This window comes from Antedon bifida, chromosome 6 (assembly GCF_963402885.1).
Source record: "Antedon bifida chromosome 6, ecAntBifi1.1, whole genome shotgun sequence".
In the NCBI taxonomy this organism is placed as follows: Eukaryota; Metazoa; Echinodermata; class Crinoidea; order Comatulida; family Antedonidae; genus Antedon; species Antedon bifida.
In genome coordinates this window covers 9,305,252-9,330,965 of record NC_136231.1, presented here as the reverse complement: position 1 = coordinate 9,330,965, position 25,714 = coordinate 9,305,252, and the positions used below count along the sequence as shown (strand labels likewise).

General features: G+C 33.1%; 4 protein-coding genes across 6 annotated transcripts in view; 3 read left to right on the top strand and 1 right to left on the bottom strand.

Annotated features, from left to right (window-relative positions):
* LOC144845333 (alpha-2-macroglobulin receptor-associated protein-like) overlaps window positions 1-25,714 on the bottom strand; it is a 149,536-nt gene that overhangs the window by 44,351 nt on the left and 79,471 nt on the right. The gene's annotated exons all lie outside the window — the stretch shown is intronic.
* LOC144845321 (HHIP-like protein 2) lies at window positions 482-9,417 on the top strand. The gene is made up of 10 exons (XM_078702573.1): window positions 482-623; window positions 3,951-5,048; window positions 5,316-5,656; window positions 5,920-6,049; window positions 6,343-6,485; window positions 6,647-6,728; window positions 6,839-6,930; window positions 7,959-8,101; window positions 8,612-8,689; window positions 8,893-9,417. Exons 2-9 carry the CDS (start codon window positions 4,003-4,005, stop codon window positions 8,681-8,683), a joined length of 2,049 nt encoding a protein of 682 aa, XP_078558699.1. The 5' UTR covers window positions 482-623; window positions 3,951-4,002; the 3' UTR covers window positions 8,684-8,689; window positions 8,893-9,417.
* Window positions 7,484-24,794, top strand: LOC144845345 (uncharacterized). Its single transcript, XM_078702612.1, has 4 exons — window positions 7,484-7,488; window positions 22,175-22,250; window positions 23,313-23,378; window positions 23,608-24,794. The coding sequence occupies exons 2-4, from the start codon at window positions 22,226-22,228 to the stop codon at window positions 23,709-23,711; spliced, it is 195 nt and encodes a 64-aa protein (XP_078558738.1). The 5' UTR covers window positions 7,484-7,488; window positions 22,175-22,225; the 3' UTR covers window positions 23,712-24,794.
* LOC144844288 (uncharacterized) lies at window positions 12,392-20,705 on the top strand. Of its 3 annotated transcripts, none has more exons than XM_078701130.1 (6): window positions 12,392-13,000; window positions 14,038-14,205; window positions 15,457-16,367; window positions 16,874-17,086; window positions 18,020-18,127; window positions 18,422-20,705. In XM_078701130.1, the coding sequence occupies exons 1-5, from the start codon at window positions 12,475-12,477 to the stop codon at window positions 18,125-18,127; spliced, it is 1,926 nt and encodes a 641-aa protein (XP_078557256.1). In that variant the 5' UTR covers window positions 12,392-12,474; the 3' UTR covers window positions 18,422-20,705. The 3 variants fall into 3 exon arrangements, with proteins under 3 accessions (XP_078557256.1, XP_078557255.1, XP_078557254.1); XM_078701129.1 differs by having other exon boundaries at window positions 14,038-14,610; window positions 18,020-18,094; XM_078701128.1 differs by having other exon boundaries at window positions 14,038-14,610.

Genomic DNA, 25,714 nt, shown 5'->3' with positions numbered 1-25,714 from the left:
TGGATTACTTATAGCACAAGGTGCATCCTTCAAAATAACAATATAAAATATAACATATAAAATACAAATAAAATAAATAAATTTACATAAAGAAAAGTATAATTGCAAAGAAAAGAAGATAGAACAAAATCAAATGATTAACATTACATACTAAAACAACTATCAATTTAATCAATACATACTCATTACAAGGTTTTCGAAGGAATAATTGAAAAAATTACGTTTTTTTAGTAATTTATTATATATATTATATCAAGATTGTCAATATCAATAAATACGGATTGGTAAACACCTTTAAAAACTTGATAAATACAAAAAAATGAATATGAATTTGGTGTAAAGTGAGACGTTTCGGCCCACGGCCTACAACAATGATAACATGTGCAACAACACAATCGATTTTAGTACCGACTACCAGAGAAAAACAAACAATTTCTTAGTTCAGATGTAACTATTTTTTTTAAATTTAATCAACCACAGACGTATTTAAATAACAATCAAATTTAAATAACAAAGTATTTTCATTGTGTTAGTAACAGACTTAGTGACCCGTGAAGAGCAGTCCAAATACTATTATATTTTGTGGAATCGAAACACGACCAGAGCGTCAGCATTTACATGTAGTAAGTACTTTTATTAGTTAATTTCCACTTTACATCATCATATTATGCTTCTTACAACTTAACTGTTCTCAATATATTAAATTGAAATTGTGTACGCTTATGATTATAATGGCATCATTTTATAAGGTGTTTTCACCTTAAACGTTATGGTCATCGTTTACAACCTCGAACTATCTGGGGACACACCCATAGCCTACTTCTTAAAGTTGGTTCCCACTAGGACGTAATGACGTAAACGTAAGTGGCTTGACCAATCACAAGCGATGGATCATCTCAAGTGTCGCTTGCAATCCGTCACTCGCTTGCGTCTACGTCCTTGCTTAAAGCGTGGTTCCCACTAGCGACGCAACGCAAGGACGTAACGCAACGCAAGTAAATTGACCAATCACAAGCGATGACTTATTCGCTTGTGATTGCTAACTGTCTATAACTTCGCTTGTCATTGGTCTGATTTGATTTGATTTGATTTGAATTTATTCGGAAGTACACAAATATACATTACAATTGGTAAACAAGAACAATTAAAACATACGGTAGTCTTCCATGGATAACCCAAAAAGCCGGTAAATATTATTCCAGCTTATTTCCATTGGGGTCCATTATATACATACAAACAATAAAATATTAAACCAGTAAAACAATAAAACATAGCATATAAAAGCATACTGTATAAAATTGATTATTAAAATAATATTACAAGTCATTCTTTAAAGTCTTACAGTAAGTTAAAATACATCTGTCATTTATTCATTCATGAGACGTTGCTAAATATTCCTTTACTTTAAATTTAAAATCTGTCTTGCTAAAAATGGTTTTTAAAATGTGTGGTAATAGGTTCCATTGTTGTGCTGCTGTGTAGAAGAATGTGTCTTTGATATATGTGTCTGATTTAGACAGGTAGAATGTATGAGAGCTTCTTCTTGTGATATTTTGGACGGTGGATGTCTTGGAGAAGTGTGTGTACATGTATGGAATGGCTTGGTTGTTGAATATTTTGTGAACATGGTTTAGTTTTAATTGTTTAACCCGACTTTCAATATTAAGTTGACCAATAGATTTAAGTTCTTCCTTACCAATATGGGACCTGTTATCCCAGTTACACTATAAATCTGGCAACTTTATTTTGGGCAACTTGAAGTTTTCCCTTAAAGTAACTGGTTAGTCCAGAATACCATGCACAACACGCATAATCAAAGTGACAAAGTATGAGGGCGTTGCTTAAAAGTTTACGATTTGATCTATTAAGATAACAACTTTGTCGATACAAATATTTAAGTCGTGCATAAATTTTTGCAAGTACGTTTTCTACCATGGTTTCACCACAAAGATCTTCATCCATATAACATCCTAAGTATTTAACAGAATGCTTCCGTGATAGTTCTTTAGCATTACAATATACTTTAAATTCTTCAACATTTTTGACTTTTTTCTTTGGGCCAAAAAGAATAGCCTCAGTTTTATCAACGTGTAGTGAAAGTTCATTATTGATTAACCAAGTGTGACATGAATCAAGGTTGGTACTTAAAGAATTTGCAATATTTTCCGGGCTTTTGCCAGAAACTAATAATGCGGTATCATCTGCATATAAGATAGTTTTACAGTTCGTACTAATAGAGATATCATTTATATAGCATGTGAAAAGCAACGGACCGAGTATGCTTCCTTGTGGAACACCGGTATTTATTAACCATATATTTTGATTGAACATCATTCGAACAAACTACTTGTTTACGGTCAGTTAAGTATGACTTAAACCACTTTAAAGAATCAGGACAACACGCTTGCGTTACGTTTACGTCCTTGCGTTACGTTCTAGTGGGAACCAAGCTAATTAATGAGCACAGAGTTGATACTGCAGTATAGCGATACGTGTATGTCAAGTGAACGCACATAAACTCGAATGGACTGTTACAAAATGTCAGGAGCGGATGAATAATTTGTTCAATATTTGGCTTTTTAAAGATCAACGATAAAGTGTGTTCAGTTGGTCAATTGTTATGAATAGTAGTATTGGAGCAAGTCAAAGTCTTATCTCCTACAAACAAGGCCATATACATGGCTGCAGTCGCGTGCTCAAATTTGAGTTACTGTTTACCAACCAACCGACTGACCGACATAGTGAGCTGTAGAGTCACGTTTACACGCGACTAAAAACTGCTAACACAGTATTTTATTTATTAGTATATTATAGTCCTCGTATTATGACACAATAATACGATAGATTTTAGTCGCGTGCACGCGACTCTACAGCTCACTATGTCGGTCGGTCGGTCGGTTAACACTAACTCAAATTTGAGCACGCGACTGCAGCCATGTATATGGCCTTGTTCATTTGTGAATGTGGTCATTCGTGCATGTTACCCAGAAACAACCATTATATGCCTATAACAATACGTGTTGAAGGCAAACTACTGAACCATAAAAAGACTATCGAAAAAAAACTATTTTCAAACTTTCACATGAGATCGCCAGACTTGAATATAAATTTGCCTAATTTAGCGTATTTATCTCTCTTTATTGTTCTTTTTCTTTCTTCTTTCCCAATTTTATCAATGTACGTCAAATCACCAAAACATGAACTAAAATAATAATGGGAGGTCTACTTACCAGCAAATCTGGTTGATTATATACAATATTTCATTAAGGTGTATATCTCATTATAATAGAGACATGTTTTTAATGGCTAAACAGTGGAGCCATTCCGATACTTATGTAGACATTTTCAATGTTCACCATTTGAATCTTATCCCGGCCAATTCATATTATAGTTGCTCGTTTAATAATATGTAAATAAAAATAATTAAAATAATAATTATCGTTATAATATTATTTGTTGGAACTACTGTTATAACTGTTCTATATTACGTGTCAAAAATCACAATGTTGACTTTTTAAGTGGCAAGCCTTCCCCACGTAGATTGATTCAGTATCGGAATTGAAGAGAGTGTGTTTCGTATTAGTTGAGAGAATATTTCAGTTGAGTTGAAAGATTGACGGTTTTATTTAACTATTTCAGCACAAACTCTATCTCTATTCAATGATAAACATTCATTTTGTAAATAGAGTTTCCTCAATTTGGCAAAACATCTTTCTAATTTTCCCTGGCCAATAACCTAAAAAGTAATTTATATACTGTATTTTTCAGATTATCTACTATAGTTTATAATAAAAGAAAATCAATGATGTATGGTTGGTTGATATCAGTATACATATCTCCTCATTCAATGATAAACATTCATTTCGTATGAGAGTTTCCTCAGCCTTTGGCAAAACAACATCTTTCTAATCTTCCCTGACCAAAACTTCATCACATTTATATATTTTCAGATTATCTGCTATATTTGATAGTTTTGAGAGCTTACAATAAAAAGGAAAATCAATGATGTATGGTTGGATTATTATCTTAATATTACAGATCATCTCTAAAGTGCGTTGCCATCCTCAATGCCTAGATTTTTACCCCCCATTTGAAACTTCAGATTTGGTATTCTGTTCAATGTATAACGAAATAAGTTGCTGCACTTCAAAACGGGATCAACAAATCTACAAAGAATATATGGATATTAAAAATAAAATTACTGACGATGAGTTTTCCAAATGCGGGGATTACATCCGGGATATATTATGCCAGCAATGTTCCCCATATGCCGCCCATCTTTACGATGCAGAATCAACGGGAATAGCAACTAAATTCCCAGGGTTGTGTAATAAATATTGCACTGACTTCTATAATAAATGCTCAGCCAATATTCCATTATTGACAACTGATAAGCAACTTCACAATATAGCAAAAGCGGGAAGTGTAACATTCTGTGACGCTGTAAGCATACCTGATATGGATTATTGTTACCCAGATATATTGGATGACTGGAAGTTGAATACAGCGCTTGAAAGAGCATTAGGTGGAGAGGGCGACGGATGCTTGTGTTTAGAGGAGTTTGCAACTGGACTTCGAAACCCACTCCTTGCAGTTCACGCTAATGATCACACACATCAAGTTTACATAGCCGAACAATTAGGTCTGATCCATATTTATCAGAAAGATGGGAAGAAAATTGACGAACCTTTCCTTGATCTTCGGACGGCAGTTATAACTTCAGATAGACGGGCAGATGAAAGAGGCCTTCTAGGATTGGCGTTTCATCCTAACTACAAAGAGAACAGAAGACTGTTCATACATTATACAACAATAGACAAGAAAAGTAAAGATAGTGTTGTACGAATTAGCGAGTTTTCTACATTTGCGGAAAACATTAATAAGGTTGACACCCGCACGGAAAGGATACTTGTACAAGTTGTTGAGCCGGCAGTCAATCACAATGGTGGTCAGATTCTGTTTGGTATTGATGGGTACCTGTATATTTGTCTAGGGGATGGAGGAAAAGGAGGAGACCCGTGGGGTGTGCATGGAAATGCTCAGAACATGTACGTATCTTAAAATATTGGTATTAACTCATAAATGGCAAATTCAATTATTTAATTTGTTGAAATTATTTATATATTGCGAATGCAAGTTTGTTTGTATGCATTTAGGCATAATATAATATTAATCTTCCCTACTGAATTACACGAATTAAAATTTTGTTAAATACTACAATTGAAAGAAACAAAAACAATAATGTTTAAAGTCAACCTTTATCATTCCATATAATGCTTTTCCACTTTTTACTATTGCTTAACTGTTATATATAGGAAAACATTTTTGGGAAAGATGTTAAGAATTGATGTTGATTCAAAAGATAAAGGTAAGGAATACGCTATTCCTTCATCAAATCCATTCGTTGATCGTCCAGCCTCTGAAGTAAGACATGAGATTTTCGCGTATGGTATCAGAAACATCTGGAGATGCGGTATGGACAGGGGTGATCGGGAAACTGGTAAAGGAAAAGGGCGTATCATCTGTGGTGACGTTGGACAATCAATATACGAGGAAATTGACATAATGGAGAAAGGTGGCAATTACGGATGGCGTGCCAAAGAGGGATTTGAATGTTTTGATAAAGCAATGTGTGCTGATAAAAAAAAATGGTTGGGTAAGTTTTGAAAAACTTCACTTCGGTTCAATTCAATTCATTCGTTCAAATTGTGTAGTTTACTCTTTCGTATTTCTTTGAACAAGAACGGCACCACACGCCCAGTACGGTTGGTCAGGATTCATCCATTGAATAATTAACATATTATTCCTATCACGCCAATATTTATGAGATTATCCAACAATGATATAATTTCAGCGTCCTTGTCTACGGCTCTGCTTTGTATTACAGAGAATTATGAACAAATCGCTGTTTTTTTTCAGTTAATGAAGTTCCCCCCATTCACATCTACGACCATACGGTTGGGAAGTCTGTTACTGGTGGACATATATATCGAGGTTGTCTGTTTCCAAATATGCAGGGACATTATATATATGGAGATTTTATGAATGGGTAAACAAAAGATTTCATTCATTGTAGCATTAATGTCTGTTTTACTGCAGTATTTATATTATAATGTTAGTGTATTAAAATAATGAATAAATATCTAAATACTAAATGTATCATTTTAATAATAAATATTTACAATTTCCCTCTGAAATTATGGTTTAACAGTTAACAGGAAGCCCTGTTGTCTGACGACGGGTGAGTTTCTTTCTGGCTTAATTTTTTATATGCAAGTCATTATTATTGAATGGCCTAAATCAAATTTGAATGGAGATAACAAATGCAGAATTTGCTTACAGTCGATTGTTCAAATTGGTTGAGAGAGAGGTAGATGGAAAATGGGAAAATACTGAGATATGTATGGGAGATTCCAAAATATGTACTGGAGAATGGGTCAACAAATATCCTACTAACATCCTATCGTTTGGAGAAGACGAATCAGGTTGGTTTGCTTTTCTAATATAAAGTTTTTGTAGATTCATTTCTTGTAACCTAATGCCTACCGCGGCTTCTTTTTGTTTGCATATTCGCAAATAAACATCTCTCATGCAATGTGTGATTAATCTGATGGATATTGTAATGTATGTATATTATGTTTTACAGGCGAGATTTATATGTTAACAACAGATCTTGCGAAAACAACAAATGCTGGAGGAAAAGTTTTTAAATTTGTTGATCCATCTTTGTAAGTACAATCATTTAAATGTTAGTGGGTAGGGGAAGAATGCATGCATTTCACTGAATCGAAACAAAGTGGTTACCTAGACACAGGACAGTTTTAATTTTTCATTTTAGGAGAAGAAGTCCTATTGATTGTCTGGACGATGATGATGCAAATGCACATGCTATTAAGGGAGCAAAGAAGGATAAGAGAGAGAAAATAGAAGGTATAGGCCTACACATTAAAAGTGCAGTACTCAGTGGCGTAACGGCTATGCGCGCTCACTGGCTAAACCCAGGGGCCCCAGAGCTCAATGAGTCTCAGAGCATGAGCAGTCCAATGTAACTATCCAACGTTGAAGGACCCTTAAATCTCAGGTGGTACAGGCATGAATTTTAAATATAACATCTGGTTAATTGTACATAAATCAAATATTTGTAATATAAATCAAGACGAAAAACATGAATTTCCCTTAAAATGGTCAAATACAAAATTTGGCAAAATTCTGCTATAAAAACCAGAAAGACTTTTTTCAGTATTTTTTTTTACCTAGTGTAATAACATGTCTAGTGACTCCCTAGAAGGTGAAAAAAGATGGTGGATATACGGTGGATATTTTGCTATAGCATGAAAATAAAACTATGACGTTGAATAAAAATACCAGAAACGTAAAATTTAAGTTATATTACCTATATTTAGTCATCTGATAACATTTTTACTACACCGTATATTTTCCATAGTTTTTTAAAAATGCCTCTCTATTTATAACATTTGTGTAGGCCTACAAAAGAATAGAGATTTTACTGTGTAATTTGAACTATCCCCTCACTGATAAGAAAATGCTTATTTTCAACAAGCTCGTGTAACTCAAATAAAATCTCAACAATTATGAAACATATGGGAAACTATAGATCGACATTGATTGGAATGTATGATCAATAGAAATTGTTTGCCCGCACCTGTGCCTTTAAGAATTCTAAACCATGAGCCATTGCGCAGTACTATTGAGGTGAGATATTCAATGTAAAAATCATGATGAGTTAACAGTTGAATTTCAATTGAATCACCTCTCGATTTCACTACGGTATTATATGTATTGTATTTCATGGTAGTAAATACATTATCAATATACAAGCCTACCTTTTAAACTGATAAATAAAGTCCGAGGCCTATGAACCTACATCCGTGTTTATTATTATTCCATTGCATTATTATACAGTTTCAGATTAAATGTGTTCAATTTGTTTTAAACAGGCACGGTATATTCCAAGGATGAAGCAGTATTGATTATACAGCCCCGTCATGAAGTGAAGGAAACGGAAAATTACATCTTACGTAATTTGTCAGTCGTTTTCATTTTCCTTACTCTATACGTTTTATACCACGTTAGACATAAAGTAAGTAGTGTGAATATAGACTTCACATTTATTTTTTTTTTATCTCATTCTGGATCGTAAAAACGCGTTTATTATTTCGGTCAATCTATAAGTTTTATCACTGTATTCTTATGTCTGTTAACACCTATAGATCGACTTATATCCAAGCAATCTAACAACAGGATGCTGAGCTCCGAAGATCAAAGGGTTTATCAGTGGTTGCGACAACACCACCAGTCACATGCCCCTTATTAACAGACACCGCGCGGCGCAGAGAATGTAGTACTGTTTTTAGTAGTACTGGTATTTGTCGCAGCCAAACATTATTAGATGAAGTTCATCTTGACAAGACGAGCTGTTGTTAAATTGCCATGCCTAGCTTATACCATGTACCTATAAATTAGGTCTATGCTTATACACACATCTCGGATATCAGCCCAATTATTGTGACTGTCGTACCATATACACTTATTTTTCAGTTTAATATTATTACATACAACGTACAATATTTGAAATATTTACGATTCTTAGATATTTTCTGCTACATGGGATTTCAGCGGCATCATAAGAAACAAAGGGAAAGACAATATGTCGTCGTATTAATGGAGTGTAAGTATTTCCCGTTTCAAATGGAGCATTAGCCTATAATTGTTGATGATTTCTTATAATGTTACCTTTCAATTAATGTTGTATTGCAATAAATTAAAATGTTTGATAATGACGATCATAAGTTGAGAATCAGCTGATATTTCTATTGTAAAATAGCGAATTATTATGTGTATTGACATTAATTACGTTTGGTTTTTCTACAGTTAACATTCTATTGGATTTGGTTGACTGCAAGTGTATTTCCTTCAAGTGATCAACAAAATAAGGCACGCTGATGATGACCCGAAAGTTTGCAATAAATTGTGGCTTTTGAAAGTTTTCTTGAATGACTTGAAATAGTACTGTACCATGTACAGATATGTAAGCAAACATTGCACGCCGCAAACAATTAATGGAAATTAACTAAATTGCTCAATCACAATCTATCAATGTTTTGTGTGTCTATGATGATAACTATAATTTGGATTCTCATAGTCCACTATTACATGAACGACTCAAACCAGGGAGTTGTTAACCTGCTCACCGATTCTACAGCTGTCAGTGGGCAGATCTTAACTAACTATTGACAGTCATCTAGACGGTTGTTGAAATGTACAATAGCAAGATTATTCAACTAATAACAGTCTGTTCAATTTTTTTTAAAATTATGTTTCTGTTGAGTCTTCCCACCTGATCAGAATTTCAAGAAATGTATAATAGCAAGATTATTAAACTAATAATATTCTGTCCGTTTTTTTTTTAAATTATGTTTCTTTTAGCTGCCAACACCACACACAAGACTACTATAATTGCTTGTAAATATCATGAGATCTAATAAAACAAAGCCATATAGATGGCTGCAGTCGCGTGCTCAAGTTAGCGTTTACTGACCGACCGACCAACCGACCGAATTTGCTGAATATGATTAAAAATGTTGAAAATGTTTAAAAACATTAATATTTTTTTAATTTACACGTGCGTAGCCTGTCATATTTTACGTGCTCGTATAACGTAATTTCGAGTTGAAAAGTGAATCAAATATGATATTATTAAAGAAAGGTTGTAAAACAGAAATCGGGCAAAAAGAGGCCATCTTAATATTTAACGCGCAGTGTGCGTGCGAAAATCTGCGCACTTATTGCAATTTTTTATATGCATAAAATTTCCCGAAATATAAATTTTGACAATTTTAAGCGCGCGTACGCATGCGCTACATGCGCTACGCACGTAATTGTATTGCCATATGATGATTTATGCCCTGACATTTATGAGTACCAAATTTTATTTAATTGTGATTCATGCTTGTGAAGATATGATTACAAACGTACGTGATTTCGTTAAATCGTGCGTAGACCGCGTAATTTTTGATTGCGCACCGTGAAAACATAACCACATCAATTCCTGGCCATAAGGAATATACTGTGAAAAATTGACTTAGCTAGATGAAACTGATATCAAGATAAGGCCATATACAAGTTAGTGTTTACCGACCGACCGACCGACCGACATAGTGAGCTGTAGTAAGTCGCAACTAAAAAAGAGTCATGAAATGAGCATAATTTGCAAACTAGATGTTTTGAGATCTTGGCTGTTAGGTTCTTATCAACTTGGAAGGTCATTATCATGCCGCATGGGGTGCACGATTGGTGACTTCCACTGCTCCCACATGGGCTTGAGACTGACAAAAGTTACCCATGGGCCGTCTCTGAAAACATTTACCACCGTCACTTTCAGAATCAAGAATAATAACAGGTCCACATTATCACAATGTATTTATTTTTTCTTTACCTTGTTTTGTTACCAACATGGTGCCTGGACTTTGATTGGCTTAATGGTAGGGCCGGCCAAAAAAGAAGGGATTTTTAACCTCCGCCAAGGAGGCGTGTCTTTGTTAGCAAGTTTACTCAAAAAGCTATTGCAAGATCTTTAACAAAATTAAAATTATGTGGTCAAGGACCACTCCATTAAATTTTTGAGGCAATCCGAACAACGGACACAATTCTGGACCACTTTTTAATATTATTTTCAGACCTGCTAGTGTTAAACGATAGGACAGAATTTTCAAAAGCCGGCGAGAAGTCTTACAAACTGAAATTGCATTTTCTCGAGAACTACTTGTCCAAAAAACTACAAGAGGCAAGAATTATAATTAGTGATTTGTAATTTTTTAAAATTTGATTTAATGTACAAGTTTTTGGATATACGAGTAGTTTTAAAAAACGTATTTCTTTTCAAATTAACCCGTTTCTTTTTGACGTTTCTATTCTAAGTCAACTGAAACTGTTGTTAGGTGAAAGGCTGGTGGTTACATAATTATAACATTTACACCAAACGCACATACACATGCTTGTAGTGAAATTAGCATAAATCACACACACTAGCATTAGGTCTAAGACACACACAACAAAATATATACATATAGATATATTATTTTTCCGGAGTAATCTTATGTAAGGAGACTTTTACAGTAGGCGGAGGTATTCAATCTCGGAGTGGCTTTCTATAGTTTAAAATGTAAAACAAACCGACGCCATGTAATAAATAGCCATGGTATACGCGCTTGCTTAATAAGATCATTTCTAACGTGGAGCTAAAGATGATAGATATTGTCCACTTAAAAAAACATTTTAAACATTTTTTGTTGTTGAATATGCCATTTTAATATCACTTTAACAAAATGTGTCATCGAAAAACAATTTTTTAACTGAAAAAACTAACTGAACAGAAACAAAATAGTCACTTTGATCATTATTTTAATCGAACCTTAGATTTCAATTTCACTTTCAATCTTCCAAGAAAGAGACTACAAAAACACAACAACCAATCACTTATTTTATTATTATTTATTTATTGAGCATAACTTTTTTTTTATCAGTGGCACACTCTGTCGTTAATGTTACAACCAAAATAAAACAATACAAAAATTACGAGGCCTAAAACAATGAAAGCAAAACAAAACAAAAAGCAAGGGAAAACAAAAATATATAATATAAATTAAGCACAATACATGTGAAAATTAAGTAAATAAAACAATTAAGCATACAATATGCAAAATAAAAAATTTATTTAAAAAAGATACTTATTTTAATATTGTGTATATGTAAATCAATTGTGTTGCGTAGCACTGTGTAAATCATATATATAAATCATACTGTAAATTATAGAAACAGTGCTCATATTCGGAACATGATCTCATAATCTCATAATCCGAATATGAGCACTGTTTCTATGATTTACAGTATGATTTATATATACTTATTTTAATATATATTTTAGACCCAAGGAATAGTCAAAGGAACAACAATTTGGAATAGTCTTCAAAAACACCTAAAAAACTCTAAATCATTATTCATCTTCAAAAATTAATTAAAACATAATCACCAGGCTCGAAACAAACTAGCATAGGCCCTACTACTTTTTTTTTCCTTCATTGGAGTTAAGTTAAATAATTAGGGAGATCTAGGGCCTACTTATTTTACTAACATGTACTTCCACCACCCCCCCCCCTTTTTTTTTTTTTTTTGTCTTCACAATTTGATCGTTTGTATCATGAGGCCGGCTACCGCTAATTCAGCCCTTGGTTGCTATTTTGATATTTACTTAAATGAAATTAATAAAACTGTGTAAATATAGCCAACGAATATATTCATTGATATGATTTGATATCTGACTTCCTGGCAACGCAAGCAGCGTGCGCCCTCTATAGGTACACTAAACACGTCACGCGTACGACGTCAACAAGGAAGTTTTTCGGGGTTTTACTTTAAATACTGTTTTGTTTAGTGTTTGAAGAACATATCTTGAAGATGAATGTATATATCATTGCAGCATTGAATTTATTATTGCTATTTATTGTAAATGGGGCTCCTGTAAATGAATATACACAGACATACGAGAAGTACAAGACCAACATTACAAATTCGCTCGAGTGTTCAGCAACTGCTGACGACCGGGTACAGAAGCTGTTCAAGGAAGACCAACTAGGCCTAGGCCTAGAAGAACCTAGCTTGTTTTTGGCCTGTGCTACAGTTGACAGTGACCAACAAACGACTGTGTGCAAAGCGATTCTTGACAAACTAAGTAAAATATGTAATAATGCTAAAGCCAAAACTATCTTTGATAATAATGTATTTGCAGTATTACACATGTTTTTAGACAAACCCATGGAAAGTGAAAATGAAGATAGAATTCGTGAGGCTGTAAAAATGAGCACTGACATTGGGTCTCTTGATGAGCAGATATGTGAACATAGCACACCACTTCGTGTAGCTTGTTTATTGCTGTGGCAAATAAAAGAAGCTGAAGAAACAACAAGTACTCGTACAACATCAGGTAGGGCCTAGCTAGTAGTAGATAGGCCCTCCTAGGCCTAGCCTAGTTACATTTTTTATTACACACAGTTTTGCGTTAACATTTGTTTTGTATTTGTATCTATTACAATGTACTGTAGGTTTTTATTGACAGATTAGTAAAATATATTGAAATTAATGCACTTGTCAATTGTATGACCTAGTATACGACCCCCGGCCCGGGAGAGGTGCATCATTTGTCCGTTAGGTGAACAATGAATATGCGAAATTCGTGAACAGTGTGCGAGAAACATGTCTCCAAAATCATTAATTTAGGAGTTATCTGTTACTTTTTATGCGATTTTTCTTCATCATACATAATTCTTATGTGATGTGTGGTATTCACACAACAATAAAGTTAGTTATCAAGCGAATGAAACTACTGTAGTGCCAGGCTTAGTAGTATAGTACGTATGGACAACAATAAAAATCTTTCTTTAAATACCTAGCCTACTAAAACAGGAATATTGTATGATTACTACACCAATTATTTAATTTCACCATAGGCCTCTATGTTAGGGCTGAGCATATTAGCTAAAGTTTAATTTTAGGGTATGACGATTGTCGGATGATCGAGGCATCCAATGTCTTTTCACACGCGCTCCAGAATTATCTCGCAATTTTATTCTTTGCGGCATGTTATTTGATTGACATATGAGTTACCTTTTATTCACCGCCAGTTATTGAACTTTCCCTGGCCATTGCTGTTCACTTTTTTTGCGAGAGAGGTACACATGTTGAATGGTAAATTACATGCCTCACACTTTTGGAAATGATAGTGCCTCGCACAAATATTTGGCGTGACTCGCTGCCTCATGCTTTGTCAATACTCTTAAGGAACTTTAATAAAAGTTTTTAAGAATAAATAAAGCCTACAGTTTTATCGTTAATGGTAGTGAAACCAATATTAAGTGTATAGTAGCAATAAATCTGTAATATATATTTTTACAATTTAGTTTTACACTGCAGAATTTGTCATTACCATCCCAATTGATAAATAATAATTGTTTATTTCTTTAGAAGCAACCAAGTTTCCTAAAGACAAAGCAGAGAATGATAATGTTGATCAAAATCGAGATGACAGTAATAACAAAGATGAACCTCCTCTTTTAAAAGAAAATGAACATCCTGATACAGACCTGCCAAATAAAGTTGGCACTTCTACAACAAATACTGGTAGTACTTTTGGTGAGAAAACTCCACCCGAAAACGCATTTGATATATCTATGTTGGCAACTTCTGCTCTTTGTTCAAATAAAGCAATGCTTAGCTTTTATCAAGATGTTGATCCGCAACATCCCAGTCCATTCACTGCTGCATGTAAAAACCCTAAAAATATTGATGAGTCTAAAGTCTGCACATCTGCTATCAATGTTTTGCATGAGTATTGTGTTAACAAGAAATATGAAAATATTTCACTTGGATGGATCAATATTGATATGACCCCTGGCAAAAATGAGAAATACCTTTGTCCGCAGGCATTCCTAGAAATTCCTGATACCATGCCAAGTTGTGATGTATGTAGTCCTAGTCATCCTTCTCTACGTCGAATTTGTTACATGCTTTGGTCTTTAAATTTCTATATGAAGAAAGGTACAGTACACAATTGTAAATTTGAGGCCTGTTGTTAATTAAAAAATAGATACAGTAGTCCAATGAGTTATTGCAATAGAAAATAAGATTGCTGTTGTGTGCCGTAGTATTTTACCACTACAGCTTGGTTCCCACTAGGACGCAAGGATGTAAACGCAACGCAAGCGTGTTGACCAATGACAAGCGACAGTTTGAATAATCCATCGCTTGTGATTGGTCAACTCATTTACGTTGCGTCTACATCCTTGCGTTGCGTCTCTAGTGGGAACCAAGCTTAAGTTTCTATTATTAATATAATGTGTAACGTAGGAGGTAGTACTTTCAGAGAATCTGATTATTATGTTATAAATTATTATTATCTAATAAATGCCCTGCTTTGAATAAACTCCTCCTTCAAATATACACCCCAGGGTCACATGCATTACTGTACACACAATTATTGTATTATAACATTTCTATTTGTAGTGGAAATCATTGACTTCCATGATCTACAATAAATACATTATTATAGCAACACCTCATGTGTGAAAGGAGTCCCAGCAAAATTTCCATAGTTTTTATAAAGTCACTAATAATTTTTGACCAGATGATTCCAAATATATATATATTATGCTTTTTGTATATAGATCAATCCCTGTCACATATAAAAGCAACTGCAACAGTTAAAACAGTATTGCCGCAAATTGACTAGCTCCTAACATAATATTTGGATTTCCATAAGCTTGAGCAATTTGTGAATTACTGCAATATTATCATCTCGCAGAATTATCTGAGGCCTTTTTTAGTTAACAGGTACAATTATTATTTACTTAAATTAATAAACATTTTTTTATTGTTTTTTAAAAGAAAATGACAAGCCTTTTACACCAAACAGCAAAGAAGTGAGTGGAGAAACAACCTTGAACGATGGAGATGAACAAAAAGTTGATGGTGAAAACAATGAAGTTGAACCAAAAGAACCAAACGTTGATGGTGGAACAAGTGAAAACAAAGAAGATGAGAAGAAGGAACCAAACGTTGATAGTGAAACAAATGAAAACAATGAAGATGAAGGGAAGAAACCAAACGTTGATGGTGAAACAAATAAAAACAATGAAGGGAAGGAACCAAACGTTGATAGTGAAACAAATGAAAACAATGAAGATGAAGGGAAGGAACCAAACGTTGATGGTGAAACAAATAAAAACAATGAAGGGAAGGAACCAAACGATGATGGTGAAACAAGTGAAAACAATGAAGATGAAGGGAAGAAACCAAACGTTGGTGATGGAGCAAGTGAAAACAATGTAGATAAAGGAAAGGAACCAAACGTTGATGGTGAAAACAATGAAGATGAAGGGAAGAAACCAAACGTTGATGGTGAAACAAGTGAAAGCAATGAAGATGAAGGGAAGAAACCAAACGTTGATGGTGAAACAAGTGAAAACAATGAAGATGAAGGGAAGAAACCAAACGTTGATGGTGAAACAAGTGAAAACAATGAAGATGAAGGGAAGAAACCAAACGATGATGGTGAAACAAGTGAAAACAATGAAGATGAAGGGAAGAAACCAAACGTTGGTGATGGAGCAAGTGAAAACAATGAAGATGAAGGGAAGGAACCAAACGTTGATGTTGAAACAAGTGAAAACAATGAAGATGAAGGGAAGAAACCAAACGTTGATGGTGAAAACAAAGAGGACGAGGAAGATCAGAGTAAAGACAATTCATCTGAAGATGATTATGACAGTGTTCCTGCACCTGACTCATTATTTGAGGTATGTGATTTATGAATATTAAAGCTTTACTACCCAAGTGCAAACCTAGCAGAAAATGTGGTTTTCAGTTCAAAGTTTTGGTTAAATACTTTAAATTTATTTGATAGATAAAACAATATATATATTAAAATAAATGTGCTTTCACAATGTTTTTAAAGAAAGAATTTATAAATTAAAATGTACAGTTTCAGATAGTAAAATGCTAGAATTTTAATACCACTGTTTTTTTTAATTGTAAATGTTATTTGATTTGAATTTATTAGGAAAATCATCATAAAAAACATATACATAGTGATAAAATAAATTACTGACATTACAAATAAATACATTTATAAAAGATTTTCCAGGATAGATCCAAAAATAGAATGTTTTTCTCTTAATGTTGTTGGGCACAACAGGTTGTTGAATCTCGCCAGGGGAGGAATTTATTTTCAAAAGTTATTTTTAAAAATTATCTCTATTTACCTTCTATTGTAGTGTACTATAAGTTTTATTTACACTTTCAGGATAATGAAAAAAATGTTCAGAAATACAAACCCAATATTGATGGTGATTTTGGAAAAGGTGACTTCTACCAGAAGGAAAATCAGAAAACTTATGATAGTTTTAAAAACCGAAAGTTTGAAGAAGAAGAATCATCTAGTCATTTCTTAGCGTATTCCTTGACGGCTATAATCCTGATTCTAGCAACATACATTGCGTATCACAACAAGCGAAAAGTAAGTTTCTCACACCTCAAAACAGATGGGATTTCAAGTGCAAGAGATAGAAAAGGTTTGAGAGGGAGCGAGGGATGATATTCTACTGTATTTAACTTTACACACAACTTAAATGTACACTATATTATTTAATTGCACTCCTCAATATAGCAACGAAAGATCAGCTATTCCAATTTAATGGCAACTTATAAATTTAAATTAATATTATTTGTATTGTTATTATTTATACATATTTCGCTTTTATACCTGAATAAAAGTACAGTTTGATTTAAAAACCCTTGTATCATCCAGGGGGTGTAGCGCTTAGGTCGGGCGCTCTCCTCTGTGGCAGCTGCACCGTTATTATAAACTACTTCTTGATATTTATTTTTTACTATAAATTAATTAATTATTATTATTAAATAAATTATTATATTATTAGCACTCCTCCATGCATCTGCCCCTGATTTTTTTTTATTCAAATTCGGTTCATTCAATCATATATTTAGCACTATCTGACACAGACTCTTGTTAATTTCTCAACGGTACTTTACTTTACACTATATACAGGTACACAGAGAATGATTAAGTTGTAGCTATCAGTCCAAGTTTATTTCCAGATTGTGATCGCGATTGTGTATCTCTATTTAAGGAACAATCCAGGAAGGTGACATATCAGTTCAGTGACCCTACTTTTCCCCTCCCAAGAGCTGGTATATCCATTAATGTCCCAAACAAGTAATTACTGTATTAGATACCAATTCCATAAAATAAGGCAATTAATTAGGAGTTGACACCTTGGTGGTTACATCCCAGGTCTATAGTCTACATTATTTAAGTATGGTCAACCACATGAATTCCAGGAAAGTGAGTGACCTGCTACATATATATTTTAATTGATCTCATCATTTGTTTGTTGTAAGTAATCCTTACTGATTTCTGAACTTTTTACAGATTATTGCAGTTATAATTGAGGGAAGAGGAAAGAATGGAAAGCGAGGTGGAAGTTACCGTAGACTTAACCAGAATGTGAGTGATGCTATGCCAACTCTCAAAGCTTAGGTAACATTACATACTCTTCAGTCCTTCAAATTAATGCTGGCCAAAACATTGCTGACGTCAGCCTACTTACTGTCTATAGGCCCTTAACTAGCTAGGAACTGCACATGTCTCGCTAGATAAATTCATTGAAAAACGTTGGCAGCTGGAAGGTTCGTCACATGGCCTAGAACTAGACTTTCACTGACATAAAAACACTAGTTGAATTTTACATGTGCCTTTTACAAATGCATGTAGAATGTATAATTGTTTGTTTATATATCCATGTTTACTATTTAATTGTTTTTTTCTTTGTAGAATTCAACATAGAACAGATTGTTCAGCCTGATGATATACAAGACAAGATAGCAATATAACTGATTGTGCCAATTTGCACATTTGCAGCCAAAAATATTAGTAGTATTTTCCAATTTTCTATAGTATGTAGACAATTATTTTTGTTTTAAGTAAAAAAAAAAAGTTGTTTTTCAATTTGGATATTTAATTATTTAGGTTTTAAATAATAAAAAGCATATAATCAGATTGTTGTACTGGTGGAGGTAGGACATAACATAACTGGTTAATTTTAATAATACATAATAAGTTTGAACCTGTTGTGTGTGTATACAGTACCTTACGTCATGAAAATGAGTGCTTGGGTATTATTGAATATTTTAATATATTTAATATGATTGTGGAGGATATGTTTGGTATTGATTTATTATTTTTTTAATTATTAATATTATTGGAACACATGCACATGCTGTTGTTACTGATGTTTTGAAAGAACGTTTAGGGTTCATAGGCTGTTTAAAATTAAAATACCGTCCATCTTGAAAAGAATGTTTTGGTATTTTGAGGCACTTTTTAAAATGGGGCATTCATAGTAGCTTCGTTTCTCTTTTAGTACATTTTTAAATTTGAGATAAATGGGGTTGATTTAATTACCGTTTTACCTAATTTCAGCAACATATGCCCAAATTAAATTTCTGTATAGATTATTCAAGATTATTCTAATATCCAATCTGTTGTGCAATATGCTTTCTCACACTACAGTTAGATACACTCTCGTAATATTATTTCAATTCCCTCCTTGTCCCAGTATGAGTAATAGTAGCTAGCTTTTTGGAAAATGTTTCAATGCAATTGTTATGTACTGTTTTATGCTTTGGTTTGTCCTACCCTGACTAACAAATGTTAATAATGTCTAGTATGTTTATTTATTAGAATAATTAATTTTTGAGTTTTAATATACATTACAGTATAACAAACAAATTTACTAATAATGTACACATCTTAGTTTAATTTGTTTTCTTGTGCCTTTTTTTTTTATATTGTTTTTCTTTATTGAAATTTCTATGCCTTGTTTTTGTTTTCTTTTGCTTTGGTCCTAGGTCTATTTTATTCCTTCCAATTTATTTAACTTTTTTTGTGTATCATGTATATATATATATATATATATATATATATAGTCTCGGTTGGGGCGACTTTTTCTCATTCTCACAGATTTCCTCATCTTTATCGTTTCAAATTAATTAATTAAATTTCAGTATATCACCGAGCGGTTTAGAATTAATGTTCTTTGCCTGCTGTGTTTATATATATATATTGTGTAGTGATTAACTTTGTTCCATTTATTACGCCATTTTATTAGGAGGAAGGATGGGAAAAATGTTTTGAATTTATTTAAAATGTAGATTTATAAAAAAAACTTAAATGATGCTTAGTCATATTTTTTTGCCATATTAAAACCACCGTTTATAGAATCAGATTAGAATTCATTATTTTGTTTAAAATAAATACACTAGAACCCTCCTTAGCTATGCTCCTATTAAGGGGTCACTTCTGAAAAAAAGAGGCAATCCAACCTTATTTTGACGACACCCATTTTATACACTTTGTACACTGTACTCATAGGACGGGGCTACAGTATATTAAAAAATGTATCCACTGGCAGAGAATGATTGCAGCTTTCAGAAGGTTTAAAGTTGTTTATTTTTGTATAGATCTAGTTGATTAATCCTTTTGTAGTATGTAGTTATACAGTACTAGTATAATATGCATTGCCATTTCATTACAACCTTTTTTATATTTTGGAGAAAATACATCTTTTTCATTTATCAATTATCCTAAAAATGTTATAGCATTTTACTTTGTTTTAAATGTACAATAATCTGTATGGGTTTGCTTATTTATTATCATGAGGATGTATTTGTTTACTGTGTTATTTTATATTATAAATACATAGGCCTACTAGTACTATCAAAAATTTTGACAGATTAGGTCTATAGATTGGAGATTACTTGTAAATACTTTACTTAAAATGTATTAGATTTTTGCCATTATTGTTTACATTTACTATATATATCTTATGATTTATTTTGTGTAAGGTTACTTTTACTTTTTACTTACTCTTAAGTTGTAAAATGTCTGTCAACATGGCCGGCTATTAGGTCTACTACTACACACATCATGTACATGGTAGACCCAATACTAATTTGGTTATTTTCTTTCCAATTTGTACATTTCTTGTGCGATTGGGGCACGAGGGTATACTCAGTGATTGTCAGTAGAATTAAATTACAAGCTTGAGTTATTTCAACATTGAGAGCATGTTATTTTGTATATTTAAAAACTTGGAACTATCTGTACACATTGGGTGATTTGATTAAAATTTATATTCATAGTCATATTAGGATTGGACAAACATTTAATAAAGTGATAAAATAAATTTACAGTTTCTTTTACTCATGTTTATTCTTTAAAGAAACAACAATTTTTAAAAATTGATTAGGATTGTCCATCCTCAGTAGAGGTAAATTAAATTTAAATAATTGTAAGAGTAATGAAACAAAGATAGGGTTAAATCATGGACCTATCCTATAATATGATTAAACTTCCTTCACTTTTGTTACAGTTAAAAGCTGCCTGTGTTTGTTTTTAAAGCAACTGAAATTATACAGCTGTTATTTTATTCATTTATTTTATTTTTTATTTTATTCCTTTCAGTAAGACAATACAAACATAACATAAAACGTGAAAGTGGAGCACTGAGAAGAGACAAAAGCTGTCAAAGACTACTATCGCCAAAGGGCGTGCCCCTCCAACTCCGACATTCATACATATATGCACTGAAAACTAATTATTGTATTATATAAAATTGCACTATAAAAATATATACCGGTATATATATAAATATGAATACAAAATTAAGATTATAATATACAGCATTTAAAATTACCCACTATTAATTAATCAAATCACTTTAGATTAAGTTACTACAATCATGATTTGAAGGTGATTTCTAATAAATAAGAAATATTTCTTACAAAAACGCAGCTCAACCTTTTTGACATAACAGTTTAATTATTGTTCTTTTGTCATTTATGGTGTTTTTTATATTCCATTTATTAATTTATGAAATACTTGATTTATTTCAGTAAGCCTAGTATAGGCTAGTACACAATTAGCGAAACAAAGATATAGTATGAAATGCTCTATGAAAGCAGGGCCTATTGGGTATTAAATTCATAATAATGGTTTTGGGATGGGGATTATGGTTGGATTCAGCTTTCCTTCTGTAGTTGATTTAGCTTATTAATCAATTAATTAAATCAAACATTCTTAATCTATACACTACACCATTCGCAAAAATATAAAAATCTATTAATAGAAGGAGGATTCGACCATTATTTAATGATAAATGCAAACGAAAATCGGTCTTACAGACAAGACTACTGATAGACTCTCTTCTCCCAGACGTGCTTTGGGGTGTTTGAGCATGCCCAGTGCCATTGTCCAAATACCCATTGTTTTAGCTAGTAAACAATAAGCTACCGCATGGTGGTAATCCGTTCTCTTGAATATAACTGCTTTAAAGGAGCGGCGCGAACATTTAGAAGAGTGTGCATACAGAATTGAACACGGCTACTAACTGTACTGTCTGTTGCTGCACACGTCACGTCATCAATGAGCAGCCGCTTTTGCCAATCTGTTTTTGCCGATTGTAAAATATCGCCACCAACGTTGAAACATTAACTGTTCATCATTTAAAAAATGGCGGACAGTGTAAGTCCAGTTGATTCCTTTCCAATTAGAAAAGCATTATTTAGGTCACCGTCGATGATAGAAGAGAATGTAACAAACGGTAAGATGTTTTACAGACAAATCGTATCGCATATTCTGGGTGTATTTGGTTTGGTAGACCTTTTTTTTGCTAGGCCCTCTAAATGACCGTGGTTGTGTGTAGGCCTACTAGGCTAGCTAGGCCTAGGCCTATGTCGTGTGTGGAAATGGTTGGCGGGCGACGGAAGACGACGACATCCGCGGGGACGATAACAATAATAACAACATGCAACATTCTGAAGAGTGTAGAATACTATCCTAGGCACGGTCATACTTATATGATATAAAAAATGATATCAAGTACACTACTAGCCTAGCCTAGGCCTATATCTAGGCTAGTGGTAAATTTAACTTAAATAGGCGCCTAGCTAGGCCTTGGCCTAAAGCCTCTATATATAGTACTACTAGCCTAGCTAGGGCCTAGGTTTTAGGCCTAGGCCTAGTCTTTTTTTTCTTTCCATGTTAAAATTATCAGTTTGTTAATTAAAATAATGTTTGAACTTTTTATTCTACATTACATGGAGCATGGAGGTATAATACTGTATGATACTGTACCTCTATGCATCATGGAGGTAATTAATTTTATAGGTCTTACTCTTAGTTTCGGAATAAACCTACTTACTAATCAGTAATTTTAAATTGTTTTTATAAAAAATGTATAAAACATGCACACTTTCTTTTGCTCACCACTGACCAATCAATTTTAGTCTCCTCTGCCCCATAATGGCTACCAAATTCCAATAATTACTGTTTACATCGTTCATTGTCTTTATGCTTCCTGTTTGTTTTTTTGGTTTGTGTGTGTTTTGTTCTGTCTTTTTGTTTTCATTACACACAATACCTGGCTTGCCCGCCACAAGTGTCAATTGGAGTAATCCAGTTGATGTATAACTTGTAGGGCTTTAGCCTCTTCTTTTTAGCATGTTTATTTTTTGAAGCAGAAGTATATTTATTTTAATCCTTTATTTTTGTCAAAGGTTAACGTTTTAAAAGAAATAAAGAAATTAAATCGTGAGAGAGCCTTTTTCAATTATTGGAATACATTTTGTAATCAATTACAATGCTTATGTTTGTTCCTATCTAGATCCTCAATTGAACCGACTTCAAATTGATCAAGACACTGAACTGAAGTTTTTGCAACTCAAAAAAGGTATTGCCTATAGGCCTAAAGGCTACTTAGGCATATTGTAAGCCTAGTATTCAGTATTGTCTATTGTAAACTCCTGTGTGTAATAAAAGGATTGCACACATTAGTAGTAGAAAAATAAAATAATTTATTGTCTGCTGCCCTCTGTTATTTATAGCATAAAGACTATTAATATTATTATACAGTACTGTAATTATGACAATAGCGTTGATGTTATTGTTTCTATATCTAGAGCTTCATGAACAACGATTAGAAGAGTTGAAAAAAGAAATGGGAAAGTTGAATGACACAGAATGGATGTATGAACCAGTAGAGAAACTTATTGGACTCAAATGATTGCCAGGCAGTGTACCAATACTTAACTAACATAAAGTGAGTGAGACTTACACAACATAAGTGAGGCGTATACAAACTACTTTATGAATGTGTGATGTATTATTTTATTGGTCCTGTTGAATGTACTGTAATCTCAATGTTACCATCTTGCATTAGTTTCAATGCAGTGGCACTGGTGGTAATAAAATACCTCCATGATTTGACTACGTGGGAGAAACATTGTTTGCTACAATTAGTGTAACACAGAGGCCTGGTGTCTCTGGTTTACGGACCCTATGGCCCTCCAACATGACTGGAAGGCATTTTTTAGCCTTTGTCAATATATTTTAATGCCTATTTTTTCCTCTGGGCCCTGCAGCTTATGGGTTTAGCCAGAAAGCGTTCATAGCCGTACGCCTCTGCTTGCTACATGATTTATCATCCATTCGTCAGACATCCTACATCCCATTATTCCTTTTGATACTCCATAATGATATTTTGAAAGGGACAGCTACCCCAAAATAATATCATATCACATACTATCAATTATATTTCAATATATAGGGAAGCGTACAACCACACAGAGTTTCGTGGGGGGAATTATTTCCATCAGTCCTATGTTTGTACGGCCAAAATGACAATGTCCGTGAGACGATACAGTTTTTAAACCTTCATGGTGGAACTAAGTTGTTTTTTTTTCCATACGCATCAAGCAGAGATTAACTCGACAATTGCAGGATGGATAAACTTTTTTATTTTATTATTTAATATCATGCTTGAACTAAGTCTCATTTGAGGTTTAGGGAGTGGAGTTGAAAGAGTTGTGAGTTACAACCCTGGCAGTAGGTCAGGATTGAACCTGGACCTTTGGATTGGAATGCAAGCATGTTAAAGAACAATTCCGGAATGGTATCAGTAATAATAAGGAATGATATCACATCGTTATATGAATGTGATGACGAAAGTCATAAACCAATGTTGTCGAAACATTGTGAAATGTAAACAAAACGTAAATAAATTGTTACTGTTAGACTATATTTAGGTAATAAAAAATAAAAATGAACCAAATATGTATTTCTATAATTTATAATATGCACAGGCTATTAATTTGATGAATAAATAATTAATTTTGTGCATGGTGGCGATCGTGTATTCATAACACATATTGTTTATCAATGCAGCGCATTAATTCGCGAATAAATAATATACTCACCAAAAAAAAATTAAATTATTAGCTTTTTTATCACTTAACACATTTAGAACAGCATACTATGTTATACTGTATTATGATTCTTGTTGTCTGGTTTGATGAATAGTGATGTTGATACCGAATTGATGCTGATAAGTTTTCCTCTAATATTTAACCATCACTGAAAAAGATGGATATTGTTACCAACTAGCAATAATATTTATATTATTTCCTTCTGTATCTGACATAAACAGTGAAACAAATCAAGTACTGTTTATATTCCCTGTAGATTAGACCTAGTTATGAAATTTAATTGAAAATTCAGTCTTCGTATCATTGCTTTTGCGCCTGTCCAATCGTGTGTACTGTATATATAACGAGATTTCGTTGTATGTCGTATTTAGACGAAGTACTGTATATTAAATTAATTGGTGGTGATAATTGGAACTTTAAAGTATACTACGTTTGAAATTATGGCTTTAACAAATAATAGATTAAGCGAAGTACAGTATTTCTCCCAGCCTGTTTCTGAGTGCTTTAATTATTTTCTTTTTAGTCATAAACTATTTCAACCTAAAGTTTTTATTTTTCGAGATTTTATCCTGTGAAATTCTTGATATATCCAATAATCCATAAATTTCGCCTGAACCCTTAGGCCTACAAAACTCGTATAGAAACCGTACTTGTGTTTTGTTTCGTATGTCATGCTATAACAAATGACATTTCGCCCTCTACATGCAATAATTACTCTGCGAGTCTTGCTCTCCAAGAGTGCAATTCCAATTTCCGAAATGGTTTTAGAATTAATGATATATTTACATGACTTTTGATAAGC